This window comes from Aristolochia californica, unplaced genomic scaffold, assembly GCF_029961685.1.
Source record: "Aristolochia californica isolate CCGP_79_NKW_82.1479 unplaced genomic scaffold, dmAriCali1.0.hap1 SCAF_16, whole genome shotgun sequence".
Classification (NCBI taxonomy): Eukaryota; Viridiplantae; Streptophyta; class Magnoliopsida; order Piperales; family Aristolochiaceae; genus Aristolochia; species Aristolochia californica.
In genome coordinates, this window is record NW_027181837.1 from 15,609,111 (window position 1) to 15,620,727 (window position 11,617).

The 11,617-nt window shown below is 37.5% G+C and overlaps 1 protein-coding gene and 2 non-coding genes across 3 annotated transcripts; all 3 read right to left on the bottom strand.

Annotated features, from left to right (window-relative positions):
- Positions 1-4,650: 4,650 nt before the first annotated feature.
- On the bottom strand, positions 4,651-4,722 carry TRNAD-GUC (transfer RNA aspartic acid (anticodon GUC)). The gene has a single exon. It is a non-coding gene; the product is annotated as a tRNA-Asp (tRNA).
- Positions 4,723-4,934: 212 nt separating this feature from the next.
- TRNAD-GUC (transfer RNA aspartic acid (anticodon GUC)) lies at positions 4,935-5,006 on the bottom strand. The gene has a single exon. It is a non-coding gene; the product is annotated as a tRNA-Asp (tRNA).
- Positions 5,007-6,479: 1,473 nt separating this feature from the next.
- LOC137953000 (tRNA (guanine(26)-N(2))-dimethyltransferase 1-like) lies at positions 6,480-11,100 on the bottom strand. The gene is made up of 12 exons (XM_068800168.1): positions 10,711-11,100; positions 9,660-9,956; positions 9,311-9,398; positions 9,096-9,217; positions 8,842-8,981; positions 8,670-8,742; positions 8,429-8,517; positions 8,220-8,325; positions 7,890-8,102; positions 7,533-7,727; positions 7,334-7,411; positions 6,480-6,876 (listed from the first exon to the last, which is right to left on the bottom strand). The coding sequence occupies exons 1-12, from the start codon at positions 10,846-10,848 to the stop codon at positions 6,646-6,648; spliced, it is 1,770 nt and encodes a 589-aa protein (XP_068656269.1). The 5' UTR covers positions 10,849-11,100; the 3' UTR covers positions 6,480-6,645.
- Positions 11,101-11,617: the final 517 nt, after the last annotated feature.

Genomic DNA, 11,617 nt, shown 5'->3' on the forward strand with positions numbered 1-11,617 from the left:
GAACCTCGTTCCTAGATCAGCCAATTCTTTGGCTAATAAATTGGCAAAATTCGGAACATCCCAGCAATCTCTCATTGTTTGGGAAGTCTTCCCCTCGTGTAATCTGCTCGTTTGAGCTCTCTTAATAAAATTCAGTATCATTTCAAAAAAAAAAAAGATATCATAGCTATGAGTCCCGAAAATCAATGCTCTAATACAATATTGATTTTCAGGATTCCATGGATTTAGCTCATGGAGGAAAAGGGAGAGAGACCCATTGGGAGAAAATCAGAGGTAGAAGAAATTATGGATTTGATTTCCTAACCCTCCCCTTGAAGCTCAATTTATAGATTAATGAAACTATTATATTACAATAATACCCCTGAACTTAGGGTTTAGGGTTTTAACCTAATTACATCAATGTCATCTCTATGAGATGACTCTTTATTTACTATATTGCCATTGTATGGGCATGTGGGCCTTCTCCTTGATCTATGGGCCTTGAGCCCATCTTCCACATCTCTTGATCTATGGTCTTATGGGTTTGGGTCCATCTTCCAACACACTTGGATATGTGGGTCTTCCTAGGTCGTGTGGGCTTGGGCCCTATCTTCCAACAGAATCACACTTAGAGGTTTTGGTAATGCGACCTCTTGCCCTTTTCCTCTTATAGATCTGCTTGACTAAAGGAATTGTGCTTGGAAGGAACGCTTTTGTAACATGGACATTGGTAAGTCCTGCCCAACAGAAACAGTCACTTTTCCCAGAATTCTCTTTTGATGAGCCACACCATCCAATGTCTTCTTCCAGGTTTAGTCCAGTGATTGGCTCTTCGGTATCAGCAACAATTTTATCTGTGCACATTTTTCTTTTCATTAATAAACAATATTTTCATAAGAAGCAATCATAGATGAACCAACTGAGGAACATCTGATGACACTGTAACATCACCTTTTGCAAAATCAAGTGTATCGGTAACACGGTCTTCAAATTCATTCACATGCTTGAGCCTTGATGACATAGAAACTTCTCCACCATCTTTTCTTGCTGTAAAGGAATCATTAGTATGAGAACTGACATCTTATCAACCTACCAATCTGCAACAAGTTCTCTTTTTGAGGTTGAAAGAAGATAAAACAAATAGTATTAACCGACATTTAACTTTGGGGGATTTCAAAAGGAAGTACATGACAAGTTATAAAGGATGAGATAGCACTTTGAACAAAATAAGATAAAATTAAAGCTTCCATCAAACATATTACTCAAGTAGCAACATGCACCACACAGTGCCATCATAACTAGCCACTCAAATAACTTATTGTACCTCTCACTCTCTTTTTCCTTGTCCATTTATATACAAACTGACTAAAGTTTGTTTACATGTGTGCAATCTAGTTTTTCAATTCACTTGAACCTAGCAGTAAATATGTTGGAACCTGGTAGTCATACCCATTGTGTCACAGAAAGCATGATGAAGCTAAAGAGAGAGTAAGTTATGCTAGAAAATCCAACGAATACTGTAGACTGAAAAAAATTCCATAGGATAGTAAAGATTACCTTCTGTTGCTTCTGAAGAATATTTGACTCCTCTGGAAAGCAGTTGACAGCTCTAGAAGACTCTTAAGGGCAAATCATCTTTGATAGTAGATGGACAATCAGCTATAGCTTTTAAATCAATGGGAACCTGTTTGGTTTCAAGATTTTCTGATTAGTGATTCTTGCCCCCAGTGTCGGCAATCATACATAACCTTCTAGTGGGAAACTTGGCAACAGGATTAGATATGTCAAGAGTTCAGGGTAAGAGGACATTCTTTCTGTGTCTGGATGGAAAACAAGCCAGCATTGCATTCAAGAGGCTGGTCAGATGAAAGGATGGAATTGGTTCTCTTTCGTACCACTGTCAACCTCTGCATCCCAAGCTGCAGACCGAATATGAGATCATTTAGGTCCAGTCCCACTACTGGACTTTCTGCCCTTATTTCTCTTCTTCACACTTCTCCCAGTGTTTTCTTGCTCTTCCTGATATGAGACTAAATCAGGAGATTCACAGAAGTCTGGAATTTGTGTCTCATGCCTTTCTCTGGAGTTCTCATCACAGGAATTAGGAGAAACCAAACTTTGTTCTGCTGTTCCATTTAGACTTGCTACAAGCTTAGAAGGCCCTGACAAGTGGATTTTCAAACCCAAAAAGCAGCATATTGTAAAATAATTGGAGAAAAAAAAAAGCTGCATTTAGTTGATAACTTGCTAAGATTTGTGTTGCAGCTAGTTACACATTTCCCTTAAAGAATCAACTCTCGACATAGGAAATGATAAATGATAGGTCAAGTTAGGGGAAGAACTCATAAATGGCTAAAAAATTTAAGAGCAATCTTCCACTTGGCCATATACTATTTTAATAAACACCATGAATGCACAAAAGCTGATTAAATATTTCTGTTTCCTCATTAACTTAGCAGGAAAGAGAAATGCATCATCAAATAGGAAAGAGGGTTGCGGCTAACTACAACACAAAACGAGGATCAGAATAGTTTCCCATAGGAATGAAAGAATCAGAATAAAAAAAATCTAATCTTACCCATTTTGGTAACCATTACACCTCGAAAATAAAAAAAGCAATAAACAGACCTCAACTCCGTCTATGTTGCAAGAAAATCTCTTTCCATGCAATGTTTTCACACGTGGACCACTTCTCTCTGAAAATTTTCCCAAGCCATTTCAGGTGTCCATCCGGAAGGTGACTCTCCGTCCCAAGAAGAGATCTACATCTCAAGAAATGAAGAGGACCAGAAAATATGTGAATGAAAGTAGACAAAAACATAAAACTCTTCACAGCAATGGAATCCAACAGTAAAAGTAATTGCAACAAACATCACCAGGTACTGAAACTTATACATACCCAAAACATTCAATCTTGTTTAAATAAACACCCCACAAACATAAGCAAATTGCTTACTATAAACACAGTTCCTTTTGAGGCCTTCATGAATATTCATCCTGTATGTGTATTTCGAACAGATAACCAATAGGATAAGGTGCCGATCTGTACCATGAACAACAGAGAAGCACCCATATCCTTCAGTGGAAGCTTCATGTCTTAAACTTTATAGCATAAAAGACAAATATCATGCAAAAAGGCTAAAGCCTAAAAGGACATAAATGCATAGGTGGTAAATCAATATGATTAGTACAGTGCTACTTAGATATCAAAATTGATCAAAGAAATGTAGCCTGACTGTTTCAGTTTTTTGGAATGATATAGAGGCTTCAGAGATCCATAAAGTGTTGGAGGGAGAGCAAATTTCAGTTGTTGAACAAAAAGTTAAACACCAAGAAGACCAACTTCTCAACCATTGGCACTGAGACATTTCAAAATTGAAGCCTCTCCTCTCTCATAATTGTCAAGAAAAAAAAAACTTGCATGTCAGACATTATTGTTGAAGAACATATATGGAAGAGTCTTACGTGACTCTCATTGTAAAAAGTCTCACAGAGCCAGAATTAATATGGTGGAGTCTTACAGGAGTCTCACAAGAGGAGGTCTCACAAGAGGAGGTATCACAGAAGAGTCTCAGTTAAAGGTGTTTTAGTTATATTAGTTTTTTATTTATATTCAGTTGTTTAATTGTTCTAGGGTTATCTTTTAGTGTTTAACTTTGGGTGTAACTGGGACAAGGGTAGTTTAATTGTAATTAGATTCTAATTATTCCCTCTATTATAAATAGAGGCTTATTGTACTCAAATTACAACAAGTTAGTGAAGTATTTCTCTTTTCAGAAATTCAACAATTATGAGCTAAGAAAATACAAATCGTGTATGCTTTTATAAGCTTGCAGAGGAGCCGCCTACAAACATATGTATTTTCACGGAACATTGCTCAATAACTGATCAAAGGATTTTACATCAACAATTTAGGTCATGACAGAAATGCTCATTCACTGTCTATGTTGGGCTGAAGAGTACTGTATAACTACACTGGTACCCGCTTTTGGGCCCTAGCATTTTGAGCTGGAGATGCACTCAGCACAGCATTGTGTACAATTATCCTTTCTCTACTCGAACAATTAAAGATCTGCATCTTTCAGTTCGTCAATGGCATATAACAGTAACATCTAATTCACATGCAATTGAAACCAGCAATCTCCCCAATTTCCTCATACCTTGAATAAGTAAAGACAGAACTAACCCATCAAACAAAACACAATTACTAGAACAAGGAAGAGTCAAAGATCATTCGATTTTGGCGAAACCAGATATTCTTATAAATATTTCAAATGGCAGTTAGTGCATGTCTATAGTTATTTTGATGGTGGCCTTCCAGGTGTAGGGAAAATCGTCCAAACAAAAGAGAAAAGTTTCTCTCGTGTAGAGAAAATGAAATGAACAAATAAGACGCAGTACCCGAGAGCTGCACCAGCATTTCTTGTCTAAAGGACCTTTGTACAGAGTTGCCACGGAAATGATCTCCAGCACCAGTATTTCTTGTCCAAAGGAACTCTGTACCTGTACAGAGTTGCTACGGGTACAGATCTCCAGGCCATCCGCGTTATCCTGGTCCGGAGTCACCATGAGTCGAAAACACTTTGAAGGAAATACAAAAGAACATGAGTACTCTCTTTTCGCCACTGTTGCCCGCCAAACGCCGGGAAGGAAAACAAAAACAGCCGAACTCGCCGTTGCCGGGGATCGAACCCGGGTCACCCGCGTGACAGGCGGGAATACTTACCACTATACTACAACGACTTGTTGTTGTCCTATGTAACATGAGTTTGTAATTCAAAACATTATTTGAGCCGAAAGACAAAAAAAAATCGCGGTTGCCGGGGATCGAACCCGGGTCACCCACGTGACAGGCGGGAATACTTACCACTATACTACAACGACTTGTTGTTGTCCTCTTTATCATGAATTTGTAATTCAAAACATTATTTGAGCCGAAAGACAAAAAAAAAAATCGCCGTTGCCGGGGATCGAACCCGGGTCACCCGCGTGACAGGCGGGAATACTTACCACTATACTACAACGACTTGTTGTTGGCCTATTTAATAATTTTGGTTTATAATAAATAAAATACTTGGTCCTATCAAGCAATCGACCACTTATGGGTGAGGCATGTCGGATGATGTGTAACATATTTCAGCTCATAACACTCTATTTTAGCTTAAAACATCGCCAAAATAAAAAATACACGACATAGTATATGAAGACCTCTAAAATTTAAAAATATGTCACCCGTTTTTCTTACCATGCAAGAAGTCTCATAAGATTTTAATATTTTACCATGGAAGTGGGTTAGATTCTCCACCTGTACATCATAGGGTCTGTTTGGAACCTATAGAAAAGAAAAGAAAAGAAAAATTTGATTATTATTATTATAAAAAATAGTTAATGAAAATAAAATAATAATTAAATTTTTAATTTTACTAACTATTTTTTGAAATAATAATGATCAAATTCTTATTTTCTTTTTCATGGGTTCCAAACAGAACCCTAGGGGTGTGAATGTGAATGAAACCCTCGTTGCCATCAATTGACATGGGACTTCTAATAAATTAAAATGAGAACTCCATTTCCATCTCATATGGGTTCGATTAAGTTCCTTTTTTTTTTTTTCTCTCGGAGGAAAAGGGTTAAGAATCATTAGGAAATCTATTACATTAAATAAAATATATAATATAAAGGGTGAGAATTTTATCCTTTTATCTAATGTTTTATTTATCATGTATCAAGTAAAATAAGAATAAGTACAAAAAATTAAGTAATTGGATAATTTTATTTAATTACCCATTTATCATTTACTTAAAACAAAATAGAATTAAGTAAGAATTATAGCATAACTAATTACCTTGTTAAGGTATTAATTTCACTTTGTTGTCTCCGTAACCTATGTTGTCAAAGCTTCACTTTGAAACCCTAATGTTTTCGTCTTCACTTTTCCTTAAACCCTACTTTGATACCCTAATGTTTTCGTCTTCACTCTTCCTTAAACCCTAAACGACATCTCTCGTTTCTCTTTGTTCTTAGTTATGATTTCTCCTCAATTTTTAATATATTTTTTTCTTCTTTGTCATCATTTCTCTTCTCTCTTGTATGTGAAAACCCTAGAAATTTTTTTAGAATTTGACCATTATTATTTTCTAATTTAATTAATAAAAATATAATAATGATCAAAATTTCCTTTACACTAACTATTTTTAAAAATAATAATGATCAAATTCTCATTTTCTTTTCTTTTCTATGGTTCAGACCCTTTGAAAAACATGTATTCTCTTCAACTTTTTGGGTTTCCAAACAAACCCTAAGAATAATAATATAATATATAAATTTTTAAAAATAATAATAATCAAATTCTCTCCTATTTACCAATATCACTCAAGCATGTTCGCAACTAGGGCAAGTCAACTCGCCAACGCAAGTAGCCAAAACCCAACTCAGATCGGAAAACCATGTTCATGCGCTCCTATCACGATTCCCATATTTCCCAAAGGTTTTAGGAAATACCTTTTTCTTTCCCCAATAATTTATATATTTCATTAAAAATCAGATAATAAATATTGGGAAAAAAGAAAAAGAAAAAAGCCTCACCCACATACTTTGGTTTCTCCCTAAGCAGGAAAATTGAAGAAAGATTAAAGATACACAGCAGTAACGGGTAAAATAACCCCATCACGAATCAGTAGATGTTTCATCTGTCTTGGGACGCTTTGCATCAGGTTCTTCTTCATGGTTAACACAAACATTAACCTTATCAAGACCCATCAGAGAAGCATGCTTGCTAGTAATACGACGACCTGCTCTAACCTTAGGACCCCAGTGTCTTTCCGGATTTGGAAGGAAGCGTGCCACCTTCTTTGATTGTGCTTTGCTCAGGGACGCAACTGCTCTTGTAAAGTTGACCTGTTTTGACATAAACAACGAGAACAAGAATTTTATTTAAACGAGCAGCTCAAGTTCGAAAATACATTTTACAGACTTCTGGTGGTTTATTGTTTTTGCTCCAGCTTTTCTTAACCAGTGCATGCAACGCACTAGAGGTTTTGTAAACAAATTCTGCAGCAAGCTGCTGATGTCCTGTGTGGGTCTGGCCAGAGTCCTTGTTTCGATTTAACTCGAAACACTGGAGACTGGCTAGCCCAGCTCGGTGCACAAGCTACGCAGTCCACTCAAGGAAAGAGTGGGGCTGGCCAGCACCGCTCATTGTCCAGGTTAACCATATTCACAACAGTCACGGTGTAGCCTGAGGAAGGATAATGGTTCAGATGATACATTATTCTAGTTTTCTCCACCCTAAATAGTCTCACCTTATAGTGACTCAATGAGAAAAGAAAACAGTGAAATGAAGGGAGAAACATACCTGCAGGGTAGGTTCTTTGGCAAGAATTGCAGTTCCTGACTGATCAGGTGGTTGTGCTTTCACTGGGTGATTCTTGACCTATAAACAGATAGCACTAATAAATAGAAATTTATGAATCTACCAAGTTCCATTCCCATTAATGATTAATAAAAGTCTATACGGCCTTCTAATTATTAATAAAAGTAAATAAGATCAATACCCAGCAACGCATGATGTCCCAAATGACCTCCATTGGAGCATCTGTTTTCATTGCTAAAGGATTTACATGACTCCCAGAAATTCGGTACCCCGCATTAAGGACCGCAGAACGAAACATTACGGCAGAAGGAGAGGTGCATTTGAGAGTAGCACAAAGATTGTGGAGACTCAGAAACAGAGGAACATCAATCAACTCCTGGAAATATAAAATACTTATATTGGTAGTTAGGATGACATACAGGATAGGTAAGGAAAAACTTAAAAAGAAAAAAGATGACTTAAAGATACATTAATCCAAATCAAGAAAAACGCAAGAAATTTCTCAAGGTTCCTGAAAACGATAATGGCATTTCGTTACCTCTGATACAGTAGTCAATACTGCAGAAATCCTTTCATATGCTGGATATCGGTCCTTCAAGGATTTAACGTTCGCCAGTATAGAAACCACCCACTCTTGGTCATGGATAGGAGCTGACCATATGGGACCACCCATATTGAATTTCTTCCCACAGTCACTGCAGTCTTGAGGAACCACAGGAGCAAAACCGGCTACAAATTTTACACTTTTATTCTGAAGGTGCAAATAAGTCATATTTCAGACGACACAACATAACTCATATCAGTAATGGTTTCTTTCATTAAAGGAAATAGAAGACAACACAACCCTTGAGCCAAATATATGCATTACCTTCGTAACAGTCCTCCCAACACTTTGGAGATGAAAAGAATCACAGCCCACACACTGATAAACATAGGAAAGCTTAAGAGGGGTATTCTTCATTGCACTTGCAGAGCTGCCCATAACCCATACACACATTCAGTATATACGTGAGAACAAAAAGAAAACTCGTAGTCATCTAACTGCAAATGCTCGCTTGAGATAAATAGTCTACGCACGTGAAAATGCGAACAAAAACCCGGATGTAGAAATCCATCTGTACAGAGAGTATTGGAACTATATATCTCTTGTAACGATTCGCATGACTCTGCAATCAATCATAGTATAACACACTGAGTTTCAATGCAGGTCAAGATCATCAAAAAGCTAATAAATTTTTAGTAACATGTCATACTGCAATCATCAGTTAGTGGAGACAGAAAATATAACAACTTTCGAATGAATACAAGATACCAGTACCTCAATAGAAGCAAGAAGAATCCTTAGGGCCATTTCATGACAATATTTCCCTTTCAGAGGGTAAGAACCATATCTGAGCCAAATAATAAATTATCAGCAAGAAAAGGCTGAATAAGAAGCAATCAAAACCTTGAAGCAAAATTTCCCTCAATATCAGACACAAAACACTCACTTGGAATAGCAGACCTCCCCATTACCCCCACATAGCACTGCCAAGTCAGTAGCTGTACACATCAACATGCCTCCATCAACAACTGATTGAACTGCTGAGTCCAAGAAGAGACATGGTGATCCATAAGGATCAAGATCGACCTAAAGGTCACAACTGTAATTAGCGCTTACAGTGGCACCATTTCCTAAAAAACTGTATTTTAAGTATTAATAACACAAATAAAAACGGAACATATACATTAACAGATAGCATACCACATCAAATTCTTTGAGGTGGGTCAGCATATAAACTCGAGTATCAGCAAGATGGGGTTCCACTTTTGAAGAAGCTACAGAACCATTAAATTTTATATTCCTCTGGCAAGCCTCGATAGATGCTGCGAACAGGCCCAGTACACTTTGTGGTTTAGTACTCTCTTAAATAGAAGATACTTAGAATCCAAATATTATATACTTTATGACCATAATACCTTTATCACAATCTACAGCTATGACCTGACCAAGACCTTCTACTTCACGTGCATACCTCAAAGCTCGTAAACCAGAAGCAGCCAATGCCTGCATATTCAAATTAAAAGATGCCTCAGATATGCACCTAATCTAGCATGTCCTGCACACACTTCAGGAGGTATCCAGTAAATGGCCTCTAAATTGTTGGATAGTATATTCTATTACTAAGGCTTTTCCAAAGTGAAAGAGTGCACCCTTAGCAGGAAAGTTCAGGAACTACCACAAGCCACTTGACAACTGAATTATAAGGAATTGAAATGAATGTAGATAAATAATATGTTTAGAAAATTCAAGGAATAAAAAGGAGACCTCAAGAACTTTTAGCGGCTTTAGCTCCCCTTGGGCTTTCCTGAAGACAGCTTTAGGCAACTCCTTTAAGCTGTCACCAGGATCATCAACAGATTGTTCTACCTGCATTTTACATTCTCCATTTGTTTCACCATTATCAGGATTTGTTTCTGTTTCCTCTATTACAGGTCCAGAAGAGTCTTCATTAGATACATTCCGTCCAATTTTCACTTTTTTGTTCAATATGGCAGCATGTTCTTCTTTGCGCTTAGATATAAAGGTTCTGAGGACAGCAATAGAGAGGTCCCGATTGTTCACCTGTAAGATTGAAGTAGATATACATGTCAATCGATAATGACATTGTCTTTCTGACGGAAAGAACAACTAATAAGAAGAGAATATCAGCAACCTCGCTCAATTATTTCAGTTTAATTTTATGAAAGGTAGGCAGATGGAGGAGAAGTACAAGAATAAACTAATTTCTGACTCAAGTGTTTCAAGAAATAGGAAAGAGTAAAACAATTACTTAGCATTCAGAGCCAACAACTAATTTCAAATTTTTAATCAAGTCTGCCCAAGAGGTAAAAGTAGCATTTTGAATATAACCATCAATAACATATATGCTGGTTACGAAGGAAGAAATCGAGAAAGATTAGAAAAAAAAGGTACAAGTTTCATTGATTAAGGGAACTAGAAGCAAAAACAGGGTCTTTCCAGCAGCACTTCAGTCGCTTAAGAAAATCACGTGATCACTATTTAGCTCTTCCAAAACCAACTTCTATGTACGAAAAAGACCCGTCTCAAACCCAACCAAAATAGCTTGTTCCAAGATTCTAAATATCGACCACCAATGTGAACTGCTCCCTGTCAATTCAAGCTCCAGAATATAGCAGCAAGCAATCAATTACAGCTTAAAGTAATTTTTTTTATCAAAACACACTCTTTCAACCAAAAAAACACTCCCATCAAGCAACCAAAACAAAAACTAAAATTCGAAATACCGTGCTCGTAGTTGATCGAAAGCTGAAAAAAAAAAAAAAAAAACCTAGTCCCTGCAGCTAAACTCAATCACCTGGGTCTTATTATAGAACACTTCATTATTGGGATGCATGAGAATTTCCGCTTCCCCTTCTTTAATGATTGTATAATCATTAGGATCGGTAGACACGGTTGCCTCCGGTTTTTCCTGCTCCACCCCTCCACCACCCATGTCAGGGAAAAAGTTGGAGAACCCCTTCAATCACCTAATTCCGCTTTCGATTTCCGTCGACGAATAGCCGCAAGGCCCGCAACGCGCACGTATGTTGATCTCGATCGACCGATTTCTGAATCAACTTAGCCTCCGCGAACCGAGTAGCAATTTATATGGGGAGAAAAACCCTCGCGTTCCGGATATGGGTGCTTAAACCCTAGTTGGCGCATATAGATTACAATAGTAAGGAAACGTGTTTTGGAACTAATCGAAGCCAAGAAGTGCGTACGTTAGGTTAAAAAAATTTTCATTTGCTAACGGGAGCTGGTTCAGGCGTGTTCATTCACCATTTCACAAACAGAGACACCAACTTCTTACGTGGCGGAGACGTGAGCCATGAGTGGTCACCGTTAGGGATGACATCGGTTCGTGAATAGTTCGAACTCGCCCCAGCACTCGCTCGGTTCAGCTCTATCAATTCCAATCTGGAATCGAATTCGAGTTCTGAGTTGTTTTCGTTTAGTTACACTAGCCAAACTTTACCAAGTTTCGTTTTAGTTCACGAGCTCACGAGCTAGCTCGGTAACTTAAATACCTTCGGGATCTTCACTCTTCACTCTTTAGCTTTGAAAAAATCGGGAGGATAACTATTTGCAGAGACCGGACGAAAAAATTGCTGATCTAACCTCTCATTCTCTCTTCCTCTCATGCCCACTCTCCACTACTCCATTTATCTCGTCTTCTCTAACAAATCAAGAGAGTCGAAAAACTCTCCAAACTCTGCCTA